Source organism: Nansenia antarctica (assembly GCF_963989245.1).
Source record: "Nansenia antarctica genome assembly, chromosome: 1".
Classification (NCBI taxonomy): Eukaryota; Metazoa; Chordata; class Actinopteri; order Argentiniformes; family Microstomatidae; genus Nansenia; species Nansenia antarctica.
This window is the reverse complement of record NC_137674.1, coordinates 24,790,762-24,815,761: the sequence shown is the minus strand read 5'-3', so window position 1 is coordinate 24,815,761 and position 25,000 is coordinate 24,790,762. Positions and strand designations below refer to the sequence as shown.

The following is a 25,000-nucleotide window of genomic DNA, read 5'->3' as shown; positions in this document are numbered from 1 at the left end:
CTCCCTCTCTCTCTCTCTCCACCCACCAGGGCTCAGGTGATGAGCTGGGGCTCCCAGGACTGGCTGGCCAGCTGGGGCCGACATGGAGTGATGGAGAGAGGTCCGGCGGGGGGTTGGCTGTCCAGACAGAGCCCGCTGACCATGTGCTGCAACGCCGGGCCCTTGGGCTTCCACTTCTGCATGAGGAGGAAGGAGGCGAGAGGAGAGAGAGAGATTACCAAAACATATAATACATATAGACACATAATTCATGGGTTGGTTGTGTCTCAGGAGGTAGAGCCGCCGTCTAATGATCGCAAGGTTGGCAGATCGGCGGTTCGAGCTCTGGCTGGCCACATGTCGAAGTGTCCTTGAGCAAGACACTGAACCCCAAATTGCTCCCAGTGAGCGGGCCGGCGCCTTGCATGGTAGCTTGCCGCCATTGGTGTGTGAATGTGTGAATGAGAGGCCGTTGTAAAGCGCTTTGGATAAAGGCGCTATATAAGTGCAGTCCATTTACCATTTACACACATGATAAAACATAACAACTAGGATAATATCCACATCCATATAAAACACAAAACTGCTGGCGCTACAAACGGCCTTCCTTTGGGAGGGGGCTGTATCCAGGACAGTTTGAATTTAGATTATTTTCTCCAAAAGAGAGAGGCAGACAACAAAGAAGCTGGTGTTGCTGCTGTCTGCCTGTCTGTCCTTTTTGAGAACATAACACAGTATGTGAATCTAACATACTCAGTTCTTACCACATACTGGATATTATACAACAGTTAGTTCCAGACCAAGTAATTTGATTGGACAAGAGGCATTCCATGAGTGCTGATATACAGTATAACAGCACTGGGACTTTTAACTATATGTATCACTCCGAAATTACCGTTAATACAAAGTAGATAGCCTGCAGATGTTTGTGTTCAGGTTACTAGGCAACAGTCCAGTTGCGGAACTATTTGTTGTTGACGGAGCCAAAATAAATGATTAAATAAACAAACAAATCATAATCTGTTGTCATTTCTTACTGTTAAATAAATTGCGCTGTAGAACTGTTGTATAAAAGCAGGCCTCGTACCTACAACCCAATCACAGCCGTGCTGATATTCAGTATAACAGCACTTCCTCTTGTGTGATATTGCTTAATTAGGGGAGACTGGTAGAGGCAGATGACAGGCTCGTTGTAATGCAAGGAATGGAATGAGGAACGGTATCAAACACATACGCTTTAGAATGAGCTGGTCCCCCGATGTCTGCCTCCACCAGCCTCCCTGGTTGTATATCAACATTAGTACATACATCTGTATCTAAACAAAACTTAACGTACGTCTACGAACCAAAGGGGAAAACTTTGAACAGGGTTCCTACAAGTTTCAACAAGTCAAATTTAAGACCTTTTTAGAAATGTTTTAGACCTCTCTGAATAGCATTTTAGACCTATTCGTGACACTGTATGATAGCTTTTTGTCATCCTCGAGGTGATGAAATTAGGGATTTCACTGACATACAGGTTCCAGCTTGATTAATTTCCGCCTAAATAGATGTGGTCGGACTGATTTCCTTGCAGGATCTCATTTTTAAGACCTAGCACCTCATTTTTAGACCGAACAACTGGAATTTGAGACCTTTTTAGGCCTTGTGAATTAGAAATGCTGGATTTTAGACTTTAAGGCTTTTTAATACCAGCGCGGGAACCCTGTTTGAAGAGGTTTAACAAGAGGAAGAGGTAACAAAGTTACTTTATTCAAAAGTAGGTTCTGGCCTCATGTTCGGTCTGGGCCATTCTGGGCCATTCTGGTATCTCAGCCCAGAAGGTTTATGTTAAAACTGAGTAATGGCATCTGAGTCAGACCTGGATTACGATAATCAGTTGAATGATTGTGTTGCTCTGTTTGGAATGGAAAGATCTAGAAGGCACAGCTGGAGAGCGTTGCAGCTCTGCTGTCTCACAGAAAACTCACTTCATCAGCAGATAAAATTACCATACATCACACTCAAGACAACGACCATTTATCAAACTCAGTTGCAGTGCAAAATGTTCAGTATCTGTCTCTAACGGTGTGGCTTCTCAAGGCTTGAGAAGGTAAAGTAAGGTTTTGTTTTTTTGGAGTTTGCAGCTAAAATAACATTCACAATAAGTCATAAATAAGTCTGAAGTGTAGCTAAAGTCTCCCAGGGGAACCAGTCACAGAGATATAAGAGTGGAAATGGCTGAGAGAACTGCACCAGCAGGTTGAGACAGGACAGAGGAGAGGAGACACAGGCTGGCTGGACTGTAGCTGGACAGTATAAATCACCTGGTACAAACGGATTCAGACCCATGGCCTGATGATAAATGTATAAAATCAGAACAACAACAGACTTTGACTGGGCCAAATAGAGCTGAGTGAAACCAGATGGAACCAGATTATTAATGAAAGGAGGTGACCTTAAGCACCTGAGAGGCAGAGGTGTATGTGAATGCATGTATGAATGTGTGTGTGTGTGTGTGTGTGTGTGTGTGTGTGTGTGTGTGTGTGTGTGTGTGTGTGTGTGTGTGTATGTGTGTGTGTGTGTGTGTGTGTGTGCGTGTGTTTATGAATGTGTGTGTGTGCGTGTGTGTGTGTGTGTGTGTGTGTGCGTGTGTGTGTGTGTATGAATGTGTGTGTGTGTGTGTGTGTGTGTGTGTGTGTGTGTGTGTGTGCGCGTGTGTGTGTGTTTATGAATGTGTGTGTGTGCGTGTGTGTGTGTGTGTGCGTGTGTGTGTGTGTATGAATGTGTGTGTGTGTGTGTGTGTGTGTGTCTCTGTGTGTGTGTGTGTGTGTGTGTGTCTCTGTGTGTGTGTGTGTGTGTGTGTGTGTGTGTGTGTGTGTGCGTGTGATGGTGGGAGAATTAGCAACAGAATGATATTTCTTTCCCACAGTTCCCAGTGGGCTCAATGCTGAGAAGCCTTGAGAAAGGTCAGATACTATGATCCACAATATACTCTGGACGCTTTCCGGCATTTACAATGTGAATAATATTATATTTCTCATAAACCTCCAGATACTGACATATGGAGTGGGGTTGGGAGTGGGGTTGGGAGTGGGGTTGGGAGTTTGATTTCCATCCAACTACTTTCAAATATGTTTTCGCATCTGAGGTTAATATCACATAACAGATCAGTGTTCGTTTGGAGAAGAAATAGGATTAGGGCGGTACAAGAAAATACTCTTTGCAGGGCAGAGGAGCCAAATTCTGCCCACAGCAACAAAGTGCATTGATGGGAAGACTAGCAGAGAGCTCTCTGAGGATAGAGAGAGACGGAGCTGTCAGGAGATGAGAGGAGAGGCTGGCAGGCGTCCCACACACTCACACACACACACACACACACACACACACACACACACTCACACACACATGGTCTGAGTTACAGTCTTGCATCAATGTCGTAAATCAACTCTGGAGCCAGTCCAGATCCAGCAGGGGTGGAGTGCTCTACTACAACACTACAATCCCTGAGTGGAGCCGTGGGAGGGAGCAGGGCAGGGAGGGGCTGGGAGGGAGCAGGGCAGGGAGGGGCTGGTATGTATGGAGTTAGAGAACAGGTTATTTTAGCTGCAGAACTTAGCCCTCATATCCTGGTCCAAAACCATCTAACCAAAACGCTGCTCGCTCTATGCCACACTACTCTCTTGGTCTTTCATCATCCACTCAGTCTGTCTGTCAGTCAGTCAGTCAGTCAGTCAGTCAGTTTGTCTGTCAGTCAGTCAGTCAGTCAGTCAGTTTATCGGTCTGTCAGTCAGTCAGTCTGTCTGTCTGTCTGTCAGTCAGTCAGTCAGTCAGTTTGTCTGTCAGTCAGTCAGTCAGTCAGTCAGTCAGTTTATCGGTCTGTCAGTCAGTTAGTCAGTTTATCTGTCTGTCTGTCAGTAAGTCAGTCAGTTAGTTTATCTGTCTGTCTGTCTGTCAGTCAGTCAGTCTGTCTGTCTGTCTGTCAGTCAGTTTGTCTTTGTGTCAGTCAGTCTGTCTGTCTGTCTGTCTGTCTGTTTGTCTTTGTGTCAGTCAGTCTGTCTGTCTGTCTGTCTGTCTGTCAGTCTGCTCACCTGTCTGGGCTCTTTCATACTACAGGATTCCATTTTGACCTTTGACCCCGGGGTGAAAGCTGTGATGGCCAGGCAGAGGTCCTGCTGGCGTATTAGAGGCTCCACCAGCTCCCATCTCTGCACAGGAGGGAGAGAGAGAGAGAGAGAGAGAGAGAGAGAGAGAGAGAGAGAGAGAGAGAGAGAGAGAGAGAGAGAGAGAGAGAGAGAGGATAATCACACATGAGCATTACCATACAAGCTGCCGCCCCCCCCCCCCTCTGGGTTACACTGCGTGCATAATTATTAGGCACGTGTGTGTATTGTGCCCATGTCATTATTTGTAAGTGCCTTTTCCAACTCCAAACCATATAAACGTGAATGCTTATTGAATTGAATCATTTTCAGGTGTATTTGTGTAGTGAGGGAGGTTGTGGCTAAAGTGATTAACACCTTATATTAATGTGTGCATAATTATTATGTAGCTTTATTACCTCAGGTAAAATGGGCCAAAAAAGACATTTAACTGACACTGAAAAGTAAAATAATTGTAAAATGCCTTTCAGATGGATGCAACACAAATGAAATAGCTGAACTATTCGGTTGTTAAGTCGTGACGTGTTTCCGGGTCCAAAGTTGGCTGAGGCGCTCTCTTCGAAATGCCTCAGTAATAATAATAATAAATTATATTTATATAGCGCTTTTCCGAGCCTCAAAGACGCTCTTATTCCAGATCAACACGCATGCGCTGTTGTTTTCCTATGGACTGCCTCGATGCGTCGTTTCTAACCGGAGTGAAACCACCCTTTTCAAACGGAGCATGCGTTGGTTGTTTGCTCCGGGAGCGGCTTCGAATGCGCGTTCTCACAGCTCCAAACGACGCAGAGCTAAGCAAATTTTATCCTAAACTCCGATTCCAAATGAAGCAAATGTTCTAGTGAGAACAGACCCTAAGATTAACAAGTAGAAGCGTCAATATTGGGCCAAGAAATCCCAGAAGAAATTCCTTGAAGACCTTTTTCAAAGGTTTTATGGAGAGATGAAATGAGAGTGACTCTTGACGGACCAGATGGATGGGGCTGGATCACTAACAGACACAGGCCACCACTTCAAGTCAGGCGTCAGTAAGGTGGAGGTACTGGTATGAGCTGCTATCATTAAGGATGAACTAGTTGGACCTTTTCGGGTTGAAGATGGACTGAATATTAACTCCCAAACTTAATGCCAGTTTCTGGAAGACACTTTCTTCAAGCAGTGGTACAAGTCTGCAGCATTCAAGAAGGCCATGACTTTTATACAGGACAATGCTCCATCACATGTATCCAAGTACTCCACTGCTTGGCTAGCCAGCAAAGGCCTCAAAGATGACTGAATAATGACCTGGCCCCCTTCCTCACCTGACTTAAATCCTTTTGAGAACGTGTGGTCCCTTCTCAAACGTCAGATTTACTCTGAGGAAGACAATATACCTCTTTGAACAGCATTTGGGAGGCTGTGGCTGCTGCCTCAGCGAAAGTTGATCGTGAACAGATCAAGAAACTGACAGACTCGACAGACTCGACAGACTGGATGGATGGATGGATGGCTCATTTGCAGTTATTGAAAAGAAGGGTGGCTATATTGGTCACTGAATATTTTTGAAAGGCCAATTCAGAATTTAGTTTTCATTTTGTGTTAGTTATTTGTTACACTTACTCTAAAATGTTGAATAAATAAGTGAGTTGGAAAAATATATATTTGTAATTTAGTTGCCTAATAATTCTGCACACTTAAGACCAGTGGTGTGCCGTCAGGGCCAGCAAGGCCTTCTCTGCTGGCCTAAACATCATCAGAATATACATTTTATTTTAATATATATTTTCCACAAATATGTATTAATGATTCCCCATAGTCTATTCTCTTCATTTCATAGCTTTCCTCTTGGTTGCGCTGCTTCCAGTCTCCGATTGAGATTTGGAGGGCTGGCCTTTATGTTAGAGCTTTTATCCAATCAAAATGTGTTGCTAGGGGGCTCAAAAATCTGCCCGCCTTCACATTAAACGGTGCTGCGGATTCGACCTGTAACTTAACATTGGAACGAGAAAACCTGTGGCGTACCTAGTAAACCTACGTAGATGCGAGCAAAAGCAACAACGGCGCCTGCTGTAAGGCTCAATGATGTCAGCACCCAGCACGTCTTTTGATTGGATACGCACTATTGCTACGCACTATTGATACGCACTATTGATATTCACTATTGAGTTGCGGAACTATGCCGGTAGATGTGAAACTTTTGAAAGTGCGCAGGGAAACGGAGCCTCACAACGAAAGCTTTCGTTGACTGATCGATAATACTGATCGATTGTGTCCTGTTTTTGGGTAAACAATAACTTTCATTTAGGGGACACAATGAAAGCGCCAAGTCCACAAACAGAGGAAACTACGTTGAGCTTCTTTCTTTTCTGGCTGAAAACAACCCAGATTTACATTACCACCTGTCCACAAACAAAGTGTTTACTGGGACGTCAGGCAAAATACAAAACGACCTGATTTTTGCTATTGCTGAAGTGATGGAAGAAGAGATCAAAATGGAGATTAAAAAGGCACCCTTTGTCGCTATTATGGTGGACGAGACGACAGACGTGGGTAATGTAGCGATCTTAAAGATGTTAGTTTAACACTCTTCATTGTAAATGCGGATTTATTGATTAAAAATGCTTCGGAAATATTAATATAACTCTGTTGTACTTGTCTGACTATGTTAAGGTGATGCAACGCCCGGTTATACTGTGTTTCTGTCTAGTTTCTAGAGCCATGGCGTCATAACGATGGTATTAAGAGGTAGAATAATTCAGGTAGGAATGTGTCGGACATCACTGAAGGCCTAGGTGTGAAATGCACCGCCCGCCACTGCTTAAGACTAATCTTTTCCCTTTTTTTGTTTGTTTTTCCTTTGTTAAACAATCAAGTTTGAGGTTTAATAACATTTTGGGATTGACTGAGAGCATTGTATTTGTTCAACAAATACATAAATAAAATGAATCCTGAGGAATACAATCCAGGGCTCGACATTAACGCTGTTTTACTTGTCCGGAGCAAGTAAAACCTTCGCCGGGTTTGTTTGCGCGAGCACGACGACGCTGCTAGATCCCGGATATGTTTACCTGTGTGCAGGAAGAACAACAGACGGCGCAGGCGCCAGACCAGACTAGATGATCGGGAGTCATGCTCGTCATGCTCGCGCAAACAAACCCAGCAAAAGTTTTACTTGCTCCGGACAAGTAAAACGGCGTTAATGTCGAGCCCTGCATCTGGCTAATAATACAGTATTCTGACCTGTGCCTGAGGCCTGTTGGCTCCGTTGCCCCGGCATTCTGCCAGGCCCAGGCTGTTGTCTGTGCCGTGGGTCTCCAGACACAGACCCCCCTGCCTCAGCACACTGGACACGGCATCCTGCTCTGGGATCCTGGGGGAGACAGAGGGAGAGAGGGGGAGACAGAGGGAGAGACACAGAGACAGAGGGAGAGACACAGAGACAGAGGGAGAGACACAGAGACAGAGGGAGAGACACAGAGACAGAGGGAGAGAGGGGGAGACAGAGGGAGAGACACAGAGACAGAGGGAGAGACACAGAGACAGAGGGAGAGACACAGAGACAGAGGGAGAGACACAGAGACAGAGGGAGAGACACAGAGACAGAGGGGGAGAGACAGAGACAGAGGGAGAGAGACACAGAGACAGAGGGGGAGAGAGAAACAGAGACAGAGGGAGAGAGGGAGAGACAGAGGGAGAGACACAGAGACAGAGGGAGAGAGGGGGAGACAGAGGGAGAGACACAGAGACAGAGGGAGAGACACAGAGACAGAGACAGAGACACAGAGACAGAGGGAGAGACACAGAGACAGAGGGAGAGAGACACAGAGACAGAGACAGAGACACAGAGACAGAGGGAGAGACACAGACACAGAGGGAGAGACACAGAGACAGAGGGAGAGAGGGGAGACAGAGGGAGAGACACAGAGACAGAGGGAGAGAGGGGGAGACAGAGGGAGAGACACAGAGACAGAGGGAGAGACACAGAGACAGAGGATGGTGAGACCGTGAGAGTGTGAGAGAGGACGCCATGATGGATGGAAACAGATGGTTTGTCTTCATCTAATAATTTAATCTGTTGCCAGGGAACATGTGCCACAACACCAACGACACAATCATATAAAACAGTAATGGTAAAGCAATAATATAATAATATGTGCCATTTAGCTGATGCTTTCAGTATATATTCAGTACACAGTATATGGTCCCAGGTGAATCGAATGAATGGGAAACATGGCTACATGTCTGCCTGTGTCTGCGTAAGCCCTTCACATCAGAGTGAGGCGGTGGGATTGGAAATACAGGACGATTGAGTGGTTTTCGAGTAGAGACTGGCCTCACCACCTCTACACCTACATGGCAGTCGCACTGCCTGATCACGTCTCTTCACTACTGTTTGGCTAATCCATGGGAGGGTTCATTTGGGGGTTATTTTATTGGTTGATTGTGATTGGTTAAAAGTATGCATGAGTGGAGTGATTGGTTAGATAGAAATGGGGGCGGGCTTAATGAGTGTGGTCTGAGAGACAGGGGAGATTTGAGATCAGTTGTATAGAGAGATGGGAGTTGGTGAGTTGAGTTCTGTATGATTGTGTAGTTTGTTAAATCTTTTCTGTTAGTTTGTTCACTGTTGTTTATTTACATGTACTAATGTCAATGTATTGTGTTCAGTTTTACAATCTGTTTATTAGAGAGCCAAGGAAATCAAGCCGAATTGTGTCAGTCTCATCATTTCACCCGTACTGCCGGAGCAAGCAGAAAATTCAGCATTCAGCTAACTAGAGGGAGAGCTGAACAATTGTAAAACACCCGCTGACGACCGCAGGAGGACGGACCGTCAGTTAGCTAAGGAATACAAGCACGGTTGGACGCAACAGAAGCTCCGGGAGGACAAGGATCCATTCACCGGAGATAAGAGCAAGCTAAAGCCTGGTCAGGTTAGTGATGCAGCCGCCAGCCGGCAACGGAGCCGCAGCGCCCGAAACTGTAACTAACTAGCCACTTGCTAGCTAGCGGAGCATTAGCCAACTAAGCTAGCGTTAGCCCTGTGGTCGCAATAGAGCAGCAGGCACGCGGTAGAGCTTATAGCACTCAAGGCTACAGCTAACTAGGCCGGAAACGGAGCCGTGGCGCCCGCGACTGTAGCTAATTAGCCACTTGCTAGCTAGCGTAGCATTAGCCAACTAAGCTAGCGTTAGCCCTGTTGTCGCAATAGCGCACAGGCACGCGGTAGAGCTTATAGCACTCAAAGCTACAGCTAGCTAGGCAGGCAAGGAGTGAAACAATCCACGGCTAGCTTCAACTGGTTAACCCAACTGCAAGAATCCACAGCCAGCTAGGCTAACCTACAAGACCCACCAAGAAAGGAATTGCGAGCTAATAGCAGCTACCCAGAGAGCTACCCACACCCAGCACTCTTCTCTGTGATTCTATTGACTGTTTGCATTAAAATAGGTTTGTGTGTACCTGGGTATTAAGTCGTCGGGGGGAGGAAAATCCTCTCCCACTTTATTATTTTATTTTTAGCAGTATCCCTGGGATGACCCCACGGTGAACCTGGTTCCGCTGCCGAAGACTAGTTAAGGAAGTGCAGGGACCAGCGCAAATCAGCTCAGGGAGTCAGAGAGGGCCGAAGATATAAGATAGAAAGACGAAACAGGTACACACAAGTTATTTCTGAGTCACAGGCAGAATGGAGGCACTAAGGACCGAAAGGGAAAAGTTGGCAGTCACTTTTGAGAGAGGATACCGCCACATCATCAGGTCAGTGGCATTGATGGGCGAAGATGACATGAAACGCGAGTGGATAGCGCTCCTATCAAACGCGAAAGACCTAAACTCTGCAGACGACAATTATGAGGAAGGTTTGCAGGCCAAAGCAAGTCAGGAACCTGAGACAGGTAACAGTCAGCTTCTTCAAGACATCACCAAGGCCGCTGAGGAGAGAGCTCAGAAGGTTGAACAGGTCGGTCACGTTTTAAAGGCCAACATGTGGACAAGGTTCGCGGGGGTCGAACTTTCATCCACAATTAGACGAGCAGAAAGGAGTCACGAAGGCGCGAAGAGGATCAGTCTAGAAGAGGCAACCCACGACGTTTGTAAAGAACGAAGCACACTCACAGAGAGCCTCATCATCAAAGCGCGATGATAGGATGTGTTTTATCATTGTGCTTAGGTAAACCCTGAATACTTTAATCATTAGTGATTATCAGCAAGTTGTAACATCTGACTATTGAGAAGTGAGCCAACCTCTCTCGCTGTATCAGCACAAAACTGCAAACAGGCTTTTCTGTAATTGGACCTGGGCCAGATTTAGAGAGCACGGGTAGTAAGACCAGTATAGGTTACCAGTGGTCAGCAAGACAGGACAGCATGGACACAGGATGGAGACTTATTTGGGAACTGTTGTCAGTATGTTTGGGAACGAACGGTCAGCTGACTGAGAGTCAGGTAACTATTGACCGGAACGAACAAACCGTTATGGTATTGGAAAGAGGCGAAAGCCACATCTAACTTTAAACTGTTTCCTGTGTCAGCGGAAATCTAGGATATAAGCCCGCTGCAAAGTGTCATTCAGTGCGTGCCTCTCCTCGTTGCTTGCCGTGTGTTGAGAGGCTGCCCAGCGCTGTATGGAATAAATCTATCTTAATTGTCTACTTGAGCAACCTATTAATTATTCACTTAACGGGGAAGGAACAAATCTAGGCCGCCGCCTATCATCTGACATTCACCTACTATCAATTGGCGTTTAACGAACAGGATCCTAGATTCAGCGAGACAGGTAAGGCAGATAAACACAGTGTGGTTGTGTGCTTTAACCTGAATTGTTGTTCTAGAGGAAAAAACCTGTAATTTTTTCCTTGAATGAAGGAAAGGGGATGAATTTGATGAAGGGGGGGCTGATGACTAAATTGGACTAAATATTAAAGTTGAGTATTGATGTGTACATGAAGGTCATTGATCCACATATAGGATAATGCGTTATAAAAGGACAGAGCTGCTAGGTGTCACTCTGGAGGTGACATACTGATACTGGATATTGATTAATTCATAGAAGAATTGATTAAACGGAATTGGGCATTCCGTGGGGTTTTATTTTAAGATATTGAGGCATTTGACAGGAAATAAGGTGAACTGCAGAGCACGCTTGAAGTCAACAGAAATACAGTATTATGGTTATCTGTATGGTACAGAAATATGGTATTGTGTCATAGCACAGGATTTGAAACTCAGAAGTAGAATGATGATTAAGATGGTTAAATGAATAAGGTATTGACACGCAAGCGGTTATGGTATGTAATTTGAAGTATGATTTAAAGAAAGTGTTTATAAGAGGTCTAGTAATGTGGGTATATTCTGTAGAGAAACAGGATAATGAAAGATAAAGATCAGCGGTAATAAGACAGTTGTAGGACGATAAGAATTTGAAAAGATATGGTATTTGTGTTAATGTTACAGCGCAACAGATTTAAGTGACAAGATTGATTTATTGAGACAGGAGAGAACAGATGAGACGTGGATTTAAATGACCTTGATGAAACGCAATACAACAGACTGAATTAAAGTATATAACAAGGAATAAACACGAATTGGGTAACTATAAAGCTCTAACGAGACAATTTAGATAAAAGAATTCCTTTTTACTAACATTGTGTGCATTGTAATTAATCAAACATGGGGAATCAAACGTCTAGGGGTTAAACTCGTTTGCAAACTATGCAGTAAAAATGTGGAACGCCCTTCCTATAATCTTAAAGGAGTGCAAAACACTGCCCACCTTCAAAACCACTCTCAAAAAACATTTACAGGAGGCTGCAATCCGTAACTGGACCCTCTAAATCAAAAATCAGATTAAAAGACCCGAACTACCCACTGTACATACTTTGTGTTTTGTCCCCCGCCCCCACCTGTGGTGTATGTCCCCACCTGTCCTACCCGCTGTACATACCTCATGTTTTGTTGTATTGTTCTTCCCATGATGGATGTGTGTTTATCTTGTAGATAGTAATAGTTATTTGTCTGTATTATCTTGTAGATAGTACTAGCTTTTTTGTCTGTCTTACATGTAACGATGAATTGAGAATCAAGGACCCCAATTGAAATAAGCCAGTGGCTTTCTTGGGTTTTTATCCTGTTAGTTGACCTTGTATGTAATATGTACTTTCATGTACCTACTTCTGCAAATCTTCTAATAAAGTTTTCAATCAATCAATCAATAGGACGGCAAATTGTGAGAAACGGATTATTAAGTATAAGTCGGTTAGGGACTTGCCACGAGGGGAAAAGAAAGCTATTAAGAAACTATTGGAAATTGATCCACACATAATTGATATTCCGATAAAATACACTGATACAGTGACACCAAAAGGATGGATTTTACTTAAATTAGGACCATTCTATGCAGAACCGTTTCTAACAAAGATTGCGGAATGGAGTGACGATAATTTCCCAAGTATCGGGAGTTTTGAAAAGAATAAACTAAAGATTATTAACGAATATTTGATATCAAACAAAAGCATTTGCGACCCATTATGGGATATTGATTACATGAAAGAAGTCTTATCAAGCATGGGTAATAATGTCTAATCAATGGCCTGGTAATATTGTCAGAAAGAAGGAACACAATAGGTCTAACCCTATACCCAAGATAAAGGAGGTACAGAGCGTGTCTCCTCCTGTACAGGCGGAACAGGCGGAGCAGGCTGTGACACGCAGCGTGATCCAGGTGCAAGCGCCACTGCTAAACTATAGAGGAGAAAGTCCTGTATAAACCATTAACCATATCTGACGTATCTGCAATCATAGTCGACGCACCCAGACCCTTGATTAACCCAAAAGGATTCATAAATTGGTATAAAACAATGTTGCTACATGGTAATTTGAATGGCACGGATTTAAGATACATTCTGATCACGTTAATGCCAGATGTTGAAATTGATACTTTGATAAATGCTTGTGAAACTTTGAATGAAAATAATGATGGGCCATGTAGAGGAAAAACAATTAATGAACGATTCCCATGGTTTAAAAATGAACACAAGTTGACTCACATTGAACAATTAACCAAATTTCTAAACGAACATGCCAGCCAAAACCGTGATATCTCACAAATTCTGAACTGTAAACGTAAGCCTAATGAAACAATGTCTGACTTTGTAATCAGATTCCAAAATACCTGGAGAGAAAAGGCGAATTTGGAATTAGAAGACAAACCTAACGCGTTCTTTACAAACATGATTCTAGATGGTATTGGAGACGATGCAAAGAACTTCAAATTATCAACACCAGACATTTTCTCAATGACACCAGCATTGATTGAAAAACGAATAAGGGAATTAGAAGCTTTGGGATTGTTTAATAAGCGACACCAACCACAAGTCTTGGAGCTTGCGCAATACACGGACCTAGAGGGATGGAATGAATACTAAGCATTATGGGTAATGAAGTCTTACGTGAAGCATGTAGAGTGATAGAGTTATAGGGAAATCATTGAGTTAAGTAATAATAATCCTTGTATTGATTAACATATTGTAAACAAATGATAAAGAGTGAAATAAATAACTATTGTATTTTCAGGACAAGCTAAATAGCTTAGCACGAACAGCGAAAAGTGGTAAAGAGACGAGGGGTAAAACACTGCTCCACAAAGCTGCACCAGAGACGACACTCGGAACCTACACTATTAATAGAACTGCCCTTGCAAACAAGACGCAGCTCGGTGACACAGAGACACAGACACGCAGAGAACACATAGAAGTGTTAGAGATGAAAATGTAGTTGTCTCTTATTGTAATTATCATACAATTCTGCATTGACTCAGCAAACGTAACATTTGAATTTACTTAGTGAACAGAGATAAGACCATGCATTGATGACTGTTGATGTTCACACAAGCAAAGAGGAATATGTGACATTTTGATTGATGAATAATCCCGAACGGACAACACAACTCTTGCCAATTCTATCTCCTGACAGAACCAAGAAAATGCAGAGAAACTGAGCGACGGACTAAAAACGGGGGCGTTGCTGAGGGCCAATCTAACAGAAGTGGGGGCTGAAATGACAGTGAACGATTGACGGATGAGAGAAAGGGGAAACCACAAATAATAATTCTCTGTGTAACTGTAAATGAAAATGTTGTTTTTCTGTTTGGAAGCGGAAACATGATAATGACATGACAGACTACAGACTTTGATAAAGCAATTACACATACGAATATGACAGTACTTCACAATCAACAGTGTTAATCGGCCAACAGCTGAATGCACGAGCATTACACATTAAAGCAACATTTATGATAGAAAACCATTCACACTGACTCAAGAATGTCTCTGATAAATCTACTAAAACCAACGGGTGATTGACTGAGAAATATTTGATTATAAGAGAGGGATAGAACATTTAAATGTTCACAGCAAATTTACACCTTAATGCAAAATAAGCTCATAGTGTACATAGACCAACGGGGAAGTATTCAAGCCATCAGTAACGATTGTGATCAGAATTTTTAACATACGGGTAGAATAGAACCTATCTACCTCATTAAAAGTATGCTTAGTGGAATTGACTCAGATTGCACATTGACAGTAAATAAACTAAGTATTGAAGAACTGATTTGGATATTAAAGGGACGGTTCACGGTTTTTCACAACACACGTCCTAGTTTGATACCCATGGCATGAACCTCAAATGACATCCTTTTGTTTCCTCTAGGAGCATTGATGAAGGACGAGTTAACCATTTTGAGAGAAACTAAATGTCTGTCTACCTGTACTTAACGATTGTGCAATCCCTGTATCTAAAAATGTCCCAGCAGGCAAGTGCAGAACTCACTAGAGGGGGGGGACCACAGGGGGCCCAACCCACTCTCGACTCTGACGATGAGACCCAAGCAAAGGGGAAAACACGTATTATGACAAACGATTACTGATTCCAGTACCATAATGATGACTATCTCTGCTATTAACAATTATTCTTGATGTTGTTGTGAATTAAGATTGAAACTAGGACAAGAAATACCGGACAGACGATGCGTGCCGAGAGAAACCGTGTGATCCTGGCCTCATTGTGGATAAGATGGATTGCCACAATTTTATCGGTTCTGTATACGATCTGGGTGTTAACTAACGAAACAGACTTTACTTTAACTGAAGACTCTGACACTAATCTTGTTCGCATGCGTCGTGACATCCAGGGAGTTAAACCGAATAGCGCACTAGACTCAGTTGCAGGAGTTTGCCAGTTTGTTGACAATTGTTGTACGTATTCACCACAACAGGATTAAACCTTTAAGATCAGACAATGGGGACATAGAACAATAGGGGAGAGAAAAGTCGGGGGTAAGGATTTAGAGTTTCAATAACACTGTTAAAACATTTGAGCAAGCATCATGATGGTGAATGAAATAATTTCTACTGTGAGTCTCTCAATAACACAGCAACAATACAAGAGGACGACAAGGCGAAAGCAGACAACAATGGAAGAATGTTCCACCAGCATCTCAGATAGTGCCTCATTGCGACCGGAAAAGCATGATGGTCCCTCTGTTGAAGATCGACCTAGGATATCGAAGAACCAAGACACCTAAAGAAACTGATTGACGATATCCCTATTTGTTAAAAATGTACAATTATGTAACAAACTATGGAAAAACATTTGATTTGACTTAATGATGGAAATGATACCTACTTCATTTGTAATGAGTAGTTAGACATAGCAATGAGAAATCTATTTGGATATTTTCTCCTTTAAACAACAAAGGTTTTTATCCAAAGAAGGTGATTATTAATCAGAGTAGTTAACCACAAAGTGACCTTTTACTCATGCCAAGTCAATTGTGGAGTGAGATGTTTGTTCACTTTGTCAGGCCACATGACTGAGGAATTGTATTTGTCTATGGGGAAAGTCCTTTGATGACAATTCCGGGGGAGGAATGCAAGATCTCAGCCATGTGGAAAGAAAGAGAAATAATTAAAGTTACTATCCATTAGAGAAGAAAAAAAAGAGTGGGCTGATAGGATGTGTTTTATCATTGTGCTTAGGTAAACCCTGAATACTTTAATCATTAGTGATTATCAGCAAGTTGTAACATCTGACTATTGAGAAGTGAGCCAACCTCTCTCGCTGTATCAGCACAAAACTGCAAACAGGCTTTTCTGTAATTGGACCTGGGCCAGATTTAGAGAGCACGGGTAGTAAGACCAGTATAGGTTACCAGTGGTCAGCAAGACAGGACAGCATGGACACAGGATGGAGACTTATTTGGGAACTGTTGTCAGTATGTTTGGGAACGAACGGTCAGCTGACTGAGAGTCAGGTAACTATTGACCGGAACGAACAAACCGTTATGGTATTGGAAAGAGGCGAAAGCCACATCTAACTTTAAACTGTTTCCTGTGTCAGCGGAAATCTAGGATATAAGCCCGCTGCAAAGTGTCATTCAGTGCGTGCCTCTCCTCGTTGCTTGCCGTGTGTTGAGAGGCTGCCCAGCGCTGTATGGAATAAATCTATCTTAATTGTCTACTTGAGCAACCTATTAATTATTCACTTAACGGGGAAGGAACAAATCTAGGCCGCCGCCTATCATCTGACATTCACCTACTATCACGCGAAGTCTGCTATCAAGCTGGGGGGAGTGGATCCCTGTAGTTGAGGCGTGCAACACGAGAAAGTCACTAGAGGAGCTGGAGGACAAAAGGGATGAACTTTGGGAAACGTTTGTGACTGAATTTGGAAGAGTTGAGAAGGAGAATACTGACAAAATGGCCAACAAGGCCGCCGCAGCAAAGCAAATGGCCACCGACGCTCTCGCCGAAGATGAGAGGAAAAGGGCCGACGTTCTCGCCGAAGATGAGAGGAAAAGGGCCGACGCTCTCGCCGAAGATGAGAGGAAAAGGGCCGACGCTCTCGCCGAAGATGAGAGGAAAAGGGCCGACGTTCTCGCCGAAGATGAGAGGAAAAGGGCCGACGTTCTCGCCGAAGAAGAGGCCAAAGATCGAGCGACGAATAGAGAAAGGGCCGACGCTCTCGCCGAAGATGAGAGGAAAAGGGCCGACGCTCTCGCCGAAGATGAGAGGAAAAGAGCCGACGTTCTCGCCGAAGAAGAGGCCAAAGATCGAGCGACAAATAGAGAAAATAAAGAAGCCATTGCCAAGCTGGAAAGGAAAGCCGCTGAGGCAAGACTGAAGTCAGCTGATAGCGTGGCCGAGTTTGAGAAGGAGACAGCGAAGGTGAAATTGGGGGCCGAAGAAGAGATCGCTGAGGCAAGGCAGAAGGCGGCCGTGATTGAGTTGAAGGCAGCAGAAATAGCCGCTCAAGAGCGCGCCAAACTACTGGAGGCTCAGCGGGAAGCATGGGAACAAGCCCGGGAGGCAGGGCTGGAGAGCGCCACGTATGGAGGCAACCGCACTGGAGCCATCCCCAAGATCAAACTCCCTCCAACGAGGCTGCCTGTGTTCAGCGGGTGTATGAGAGATTTTCATCGCTGGCGTAAAGATTGGGAGAGCCTGCAGCAGCAGGGAGACCCATCGGGGTCGCCAGAGGTGAAGAAACTCCACCTCCTCGAGAGCATAGACCGAAAGGTTTTCGAGGAGCTCAAACTCTCGAGCTACCGCTCAGCGGAAGACGTATTCACAGCTTTGGAGAATCGGTTTGGAGACAAGGCAACCATCGCGCTGCAAATTATCGAGGAATTGGAAAGAATACCAGCGGTAAAGGGAAACCAGCCGAGGAAAGCGATCGACCTTATTCAGGCAGTGGAAAGAGCCCTCATGGACCTGACAGACTTAGGAGAAGTGGGCGCTATGAAGAACCCACTTGTAATTAAGGCCATCGAGAGCAAACTGCCAGATCGTGTGCAGGAAGGCTGGTTTGCTTTTGTAACCAAACCCAAAAACCAAGTCGCCCCAGACAAGCGGTTCGATGCTCTTCTTCTGTTTCTGAAAAGGCAGGAAAAAATCCTCGAGGGGATGGCTCGAACCCGAGGCTCCACGGAGACCTCTGGGGGAACACCGGAGAGGCCAGTCAGATGGGAGAAGAGGGCATTCACGAGGGCCATGGAGAGAGACTCACCGGTAGATGAAGAAGAGGAGGAACATCGAGGTGAAACCAGAGTCACGGGCAGGAACTCGGAAAGAAGAGAAGAGTGTGACATCTGTGGAAGCGATCAGCACGGTGGCAAAATATTCTTCTGCCAAAAGTTCAAGAGTTTCAGTCTGGCAGAGAAACGAGCCATAGCAAGGCAAAGCAAAGCCTGTCAGAAATGTTTGGGCATGCACGGCGCCGACGGGGAGTGTAGTAACCGGTACCTGTGCAGAGTGTGCAAGCAGAATGAAGGAAGGGCAAGTCATCACTACCTTCTGTGTCCCGAGTGGAGTGAGGGAAAGAAGACAGGGCCAGGGTTCTCTGATAAGCAACGGGAAGTCCTGGACTCTTTGGGACTCAACCCTGAACAGGAAAGGAGGATGAAGGACGCATTCACCAGTAAGGCTTCGATGGCGCTGAACACGGGCGCAGAAGGCGGGGGTCTCTTCGCGGAGAATGGGCCAGAGGAACATCCAGTACTAATGATGACATTGATAGTCAAAACAGAAGCAGGAAATGCCCTGGGAACCCTCATAGACCTCGCCTCCGACACAAATTATATCACCAACCGGGCCGCCGATCGGCTCCAACTGGAGCGGAGGCAAGTAACACTGACTGTGCAGGGGGTCGGTGGAATGAAGGTCAGGGTCAAGACTAACAAATACCTGCTAAAGGTCAGGGCGTGGAGCAACAACAGATGGAGTCCCCACGAGATGGTATGCTACGGGCTCGACACAATCGCTCGTGCAGACAAGGTCATCAGTCCAGAGCGACTCTGTAAGTCTGCTATCAAGCTGGGGGGAGTGGATCCCTGTAGTTGAGGCGTGCAACACGAGAAAGTCACTAGAGGAGCTGGAGGACAAAAGGGATGAACTTTGGGAAACGTTTGTGACTGAATTTGGAAGAGTTGAGAAGGAGAATACTGACAAAATGGCCAACAAGGCCGCCGCAGCAAAGCAAATGGCCACCGACGCTCTCGCCGAAGATGAGAGGAAAAGGGCCGACGTTCTCGCCGAAGATGAGAGGAAAAGGGCCGACGCTCTCGCCGAAGATGAGAGGAAAAGGGCCGACGCTCTCGCCGAAGATGAGAGGAAAAGGGCCGACGTTCTCGCCGAAGATGAGAGGAAAAGGGCCGACGTTCTCGCCGAAGAAGAGGCCAAAGATCGAGCGACGAATAGAGAAAGGGCCGACGCTCTCGCCGAAGATGAGAGGAAAAGGGCCGACGCTCTCGCCGAAGATGAGAGGAAAAGAGCCGACGTTCTCGCCGAAGAAGAGGCCAAAGATCGAGCGACAAATAGAGAAAATAAAGAAGCCATTGCCAAGCTGGAAAGGAAAGCCGCTGAGGCAAGACTGAAGTCAGCTGATAGCGTGGCCGAGTTTGAGAAGGAGACAGCGAAGGTGAAATTGGGGGCCGAAGAAGAGATCGCTGAGGCAAGGCAGAAGGCGGCCGTGATTGAGTTGAAGGCAGCAGAAATAGCCGCTCAAGAGCGCGCCAAACTACTGGAGGCTCAGCGGGAAGCATGGGAACAAGCCCGGGAGGCAGGGCTGGAGAGCGCCACGTATGGAGGCAACCGCACTGGAGCCATCCCCAAGATCAAACTCCCTCCAACGAGGCTGCCTGTGTTCAGCGGGTGTATGAGAGATTTTCATCGCTGGCGTAAAGATTGGGAGAGCCTGCAGCAGCAGGGAGACCCATCGGGGTCGCCAGAGGTGAAGAAACTCCACCTCCTCGAGAGCATAGACCGAAAGGTTTTCGAGGAGCTCAAACTCTCGAGCTACCGCTCAGCGGAAGACGTATTCACAGCTTTGGAGAATCGGTTTGGAGACAAGGCAACCATCGCGCTGCAAATTATCGAGGAATTGGAAAGAATACCAGCGGTAAAGGGAAACCAGCCGAGGAAAGCGATCGACCTTATTCAGGCAGTGGAAAGAGCCCTCATGGACCTGACAGACTTAGGAGAAGTGGGCGCTATGAAGAACCCACTTGTAATTAAGGCCATCGAGAGCAAACTGCCAGATCGTGTGCAGGAAGGCTGGTTTGCTTTTGTAACCAAACCCAAAAACCAAGTCGCCCCAGACAAGCGGTTCGATGCTCTTCTTCTGTTTCTGAAAAGGCAGGAAAAAATCCTCGAGGGGATGGCTCGAACCCGAGGCTCCACGGAGACCTCTGGGGGAACACCGGAGAGGCCAGTCAGATGGGAGAAGAGGGCATTCACGAGGGCCATGGAGAGAGACTCACCGGTAGATGAAGAAGAGGAGGAACATCGAGGTGAAACCAGAGTCACGGGCAGGAACTCGGAAAGAAGAGAAGAGTGTGACATCTGTGGAAGCGATCAGCACGGTGGCAAAATATTCTTCTGCCAAAAGTTCAAGAGTTTCAGTCTGGCAGAGAAACGAGCCATAGCAAGGCAAAGCAAAGCCTGTCAGAAATGTTTGGGCATGCACGGCGCCGACGGGGAGTGTAGTAACCGGTACCTGTGCAGAGTGTGCAAGCAGAATGAAGGAAGGGCAAGTCATCACTACCTTCTGTGTCCCGAGTGGAGTGAGGGAAAGAAGACAGGGCCAGGGTTCTCTGATAAGCAACGGGAAGTCCTGGACTCTTTGGGACTCAACCCTGAACAGGAAAGGAGGATGAAGGACGCATTCACCAGTAAGGCTTCGATGGCGCTGAACACGGGCGCAGAAGGCGGGGGTCTCTTCGCGGAGAATGGGCCAGAGGAACATCCAGTACTAATGATGACATTGATAGTCAAAACAGAAGCAGGAAATGCCCTGGGAACCCTCATAGACCTCGCCTCCGACACAAATTATATCACCAACCGGGCCGCCGATCGGCTCCAACTGGAGCGGAGGCAAGTAACACTGACTGTGCAGGGGGTCGGTGGAATGAAGGTCAGGGTCAAGACTAACAAATACCTGCTAAAGGTCAGGGCGTGGAGCAACAACAGATGGAGTCCCCACGAGATGGTATGCTACGGGCTCGACACAATCGCTCGTGCAGACAAGGTCATCAGTCCAGAGCGACTCTGTAAGTTCTTCCCTGGGGTCGAGAAGAAAGAGCTGGTCCGACCTAAGGAAATCGAGCTCTTGATCAGCCACCGAGAGGGACGACTCGCTCCACGGTGGAGAAGAGGGACGGGAGACTTAGTGCTGTGGGACGGGCCTCTGGGGAAGACCGTGGGAGGAACGCACCCAGACCTGTTTGAAAGTTGGGAAAGATCCGCACACAACTCCCAGACGCACTTTGCACGTTCTCTGAAAACGGAGGCAGTAAGATTTGAGGAGATCCCCTGCAAGACGCCCAGCGCAAAAGAAGAGGATGGAGACCAGAAGCCGCAAGGTCATGAAAAGACCGGGAGAACAGCTGCAAGCAGCAAAGAGGTCCTCGAGTGGTGGAGCTGGGATAGCATCAGCGCCGCGTGCGAGCCAAAGTGCGGAGGGTGTCGCTGCGGAAATTATCAGCCGGGCGGGAAAGAGATGACTCTCGCAGAGGAAAAGAAGATCAAAACCTACGCAATTACCCGCGTCAACATCGGGGACAAGCCAGCCGGATGCATCGCCCAGCTGGCCATGAGGAAGACGGCAAGGCTGCCAGAGGTCGCCCACCTAAAAGAAGAGCGGAGAGCGCTTGAGGAGGACACCTATGTAGACGACATTCTAGCGTCTCATGGCGACAGGAGAGAGCTGAGGAGCATCACGGAGGGAATCGAGAGGACGCTCAACACTGGAGGTTTCGCTCCGGAACCACGGATCCAGTCGGGTCAAAGTGGGAGGAGCAAAGAGGGCCAGCCTGCAGAAACGAGGGCCAATGTGGAGCCAGAGTCAGAGGTGTTGGTGCTGGCTGATCAGCTGAGCGAGGAAACATCCAGGGGAGTGGCTGTAAGTGCTCGAGACAGCGTGAGCATGCTGCAACGGAAAGCGTTCACTGCAACTGTAACACGCGCTCAGGCGAGGAAGGGGCTGGACCCGAAATGCGCCATTGAGGAGGAAGCAAATGCAAAGGGGACATCCACACCGGTTGGGAGTTCCAGGGACCTCGAGCATGAGAGGGAGAGGCTTTGGGGCGCTGCTCTCATGGACCTGATTGAGCCAGAACGCTTCAGTAAAATAGGCAGGCTCATTCGGGTAGTTGGGTGGGTCCGGCGAGCTGTTAGGCAGTGGTTGTTTTGCAGGAGGGCTCCAGAAGACGCAAAGTGGGAGGCTACTCGCCTGAGGGAGACAAGAAGCGGAGTTAGCCTCGGCGTCCAGGAAGAAGTGGGACGGTTTTGGCGACAGTGGAGTCAACTAGCTGGGCCCGGACTTCTCATCCGCACCAAGTGGCACAGAGAAGCCCGAAATGTGGCCGTGGGAGACGTGGTCTGGTTGGCTGACCAAAATGCCCTAAAGGGGCAATTCCGCCTGGGGCGGGTGGTGGAAGCGAGGCCAGACGAAAAGGGGTTGGTTCGGGACGTAAGAGTGAGGGCTTGCCTAAGCCAGCCTGCTCTAGGAGTGGGGGCTTCAGGACGAAGAAGGAGCGAAGGCCGCGATCTCTTCCCAACGCTCGACCGAGACGTCAGGCGGGTGGTCGTGCTGTTTCCCGTGGAGGAGCAGTAAAAATGACTGTATTGAAGAGAGGGAAAATTGTGGTCCATTTAGTTATAAAGGACCAATGGACCAAGTGGGAGGTGTTTGGCTAATCCATGGGAGGGTTCATTTGGGGGTTATTTTATTGGTTGATTGTGATTGGTTAAAAGTATGCATGAGTGGAGTGATTGGTTAGATAGAAATGGGGGCGGGCTTAATGAGTGTGGTCTGAGAGACAGGGGAGATTTGAGATCAGTTGTATAGAGAGATGGGAGTTGGTGAGTTGAGTTCTGTATGATTGTGTAGTTTGTTAAATCTTTTCTGTTAGTTTGTTCACTGTTGTTTATTTACATGTACTAATGTCAATGTATTGTGTTCAGTTTTACAATCTGTTTATTAGAGAGCCAAGGAAATCAAGCCGAATTGTGTCAGTCTCATCATTTCACCCGTACTGCCGGAGCAAGCAGAAAATTCAGCATTCAGCTAACTAGAGGGAGAGCTGAACAACTACACTGGCTCCCCGCTGGTGGAATGAGCTTCCCACGGCTGTCAGAACTGCAGAGTCACTACCCATCTTCCGTCGGAGACCAAAGACCCATCTCTTCAGGTTACACCTTAACTGCTCCTCCTGAGACTTCTACTACCCCCGAGCACTGCGTCTCCTGAGACACCTGCTTTTCCCCTTTACTGTGTCCCCTATGACTTCTACTGCCCCCCTTGTACTGTCTCTCTGTTCTCCAGTATCTATATATATAAAAAAATAAGCCCCCTGGCCTGAGCTAGATTACTCTTCCTGCTACGACTGGTGGATTGATGATTCACTTGCTTAGTCAAATGTATTGATTGTTAGTCCCTTTGGAATAAGGCGTCTGCTAAATGCCAAACATGTAAATGTAAATGAGACGCTCTCACCTTAACTCAGGATACACGTTCTCCATGTACCAACGGAAGGATCTGCAGTTCAGCTTGCGTCGCAGAGTCAGACGATCTGCAATGCTGCACGAGGAGGGAGAGAGAGGGAGGGAGTGAGAGAGGGAGGCGGATAAGAGAGAGGGAGGGAGTGAGAGAGGGAGGGAGTGAAAGAGGGAGGGAGAGAGAGAGGGAGTGAGAGAGGGAGTGAGAGAGGGAGGGAGTGAGAGAGGGAGGGAGTGAGAGAGAGAGGAGGTTGATAGAGAGAGAGAGGAGGTGATAGAGAGAGAGAGAGAGAGGGGGTTGATAGAGAGAGAGAGGAGGTTGATAGAGGGAGAGAGAGAAGGGTGATAGAGAGAGAGAGAGGAGGGTGATAGAGAGAGAGAGAGAGGAGGGTGATAGAGAGAGAGAGAGGAGGTTGATAGAGAGAGAGAGAGGAGGGTGATAGAGAGAGAGAGAGGAGGGTGATAGAGAGAGAGAGAGAGGAGGTTGATAGAGAGGGAGAGAGAGAGAGAGGAGGTTGATAGAGAGAGAGAGAGGAGGGTGATAGAGAGAGAGAGAGAGGAGGTTGATAGAGAGAGAGAGAGGAGGGTGATAGAGAGAGAGAGGAGGGTGATAGAGAGAGAGAGGAGGTTGATAGAGAGAGAGAGAGGAGGTTGATAGAGAGGGAGAGAGAGAGGAGGTTGATAGAGAGAGAGAGAGAGGAGGGTGATAGAGAGGGAGAGAGAGGAGGGTGATAGAGAGAGAGAGAGGAGGGTGATAGAGAGAGAGAGAGAGGAGGGTGATAGAGAGAGAGAGGAGGGTGATAGAGAGAGAGAGAGAGGAGGTTGAGAGAGAGAGAGAGAGGAGGGTGAGGACTGACTGACCTGCCAAACGCTTTCCCCTGAGCAGAGGGCCGTGCTGAGTAGTAGTACTGCTTGTACTCGTCCATCCACACCTCCGCCGCGCGCCGGGTGTTCCTGACAACAACAACAACAACAGCATTATACAACAGTTAGTTGCGACCAAGTAATTTGATTGGACAAGAGGCATTCCATGAGTGCTGATATACAGTATAACAGCACTGGGACTTTGAACTATTATGTATCACTCCGCCGCACATGTTCTACTAAATGACCGTTAATTAGACTACATGTGTGTTTGTGTTCAGGTTACTAGGCAACAGTCCATTTGAGGTTCAGTTGCGGAAGTATTTTTTGTTTATTTTTATGATTAAATAAACAAACCAATCCTAATCTGTTGTCGCTTATGTAGCATATGATACACTAGTAGCATATGATACACTAGTATGCAGGGGGACATGGCAGGCCTGTTGTCTCTGCTTGTAAAGACAGTTCAGTCCACTCACT

The 25,000-nt window shown here is 46.6% G+C and overlaps 1 protein-coding gene across 1 annotated transcript in view; it reads right to left on the bottom strand.

The window, feature by feature from the left end:
• Positions 1 to 32: 32 nt before the first annotated feature.
• Positions 33 to 25,000, bottom strand: part of galnt16 (UDP-N-acetyl-alpha-D-galactosamine:polypeptide N-acetylgalactosaminyltransferase 16) — a gene marked incomplete at both ends in the record, with an annotated part of 45,047 nt that continues 20,079 nt past the window's right edge. The window contains 6 exons of the mRNA XM_080550568.1: positions 33 to 176; positions 4,050 to 4,166; positions 7,341 to 7,470; positions 23,655 to 23,738; positions 24,518 to 24,610; position 25,000. The exon at position 25,000 is cut by the window's right edge and continues 126 nt beyond it. Of these exons, the coding sequence (XP_080406694.1) occupies positions 33 to 176; positions 4,050 to 4,166; positions 7,341 to 7,470; positions 23,655 to 23,738; positions 24,518 to 24,610; position 25,000 (569 nt within the window). The remainder of the gene's footprint in view (positions 177 to 4,049; positions 4,167 to 7,340; positions 7,471 to 23,654; positions 23,739 to 24,517; positions 24,611 to 24,999) is intronic.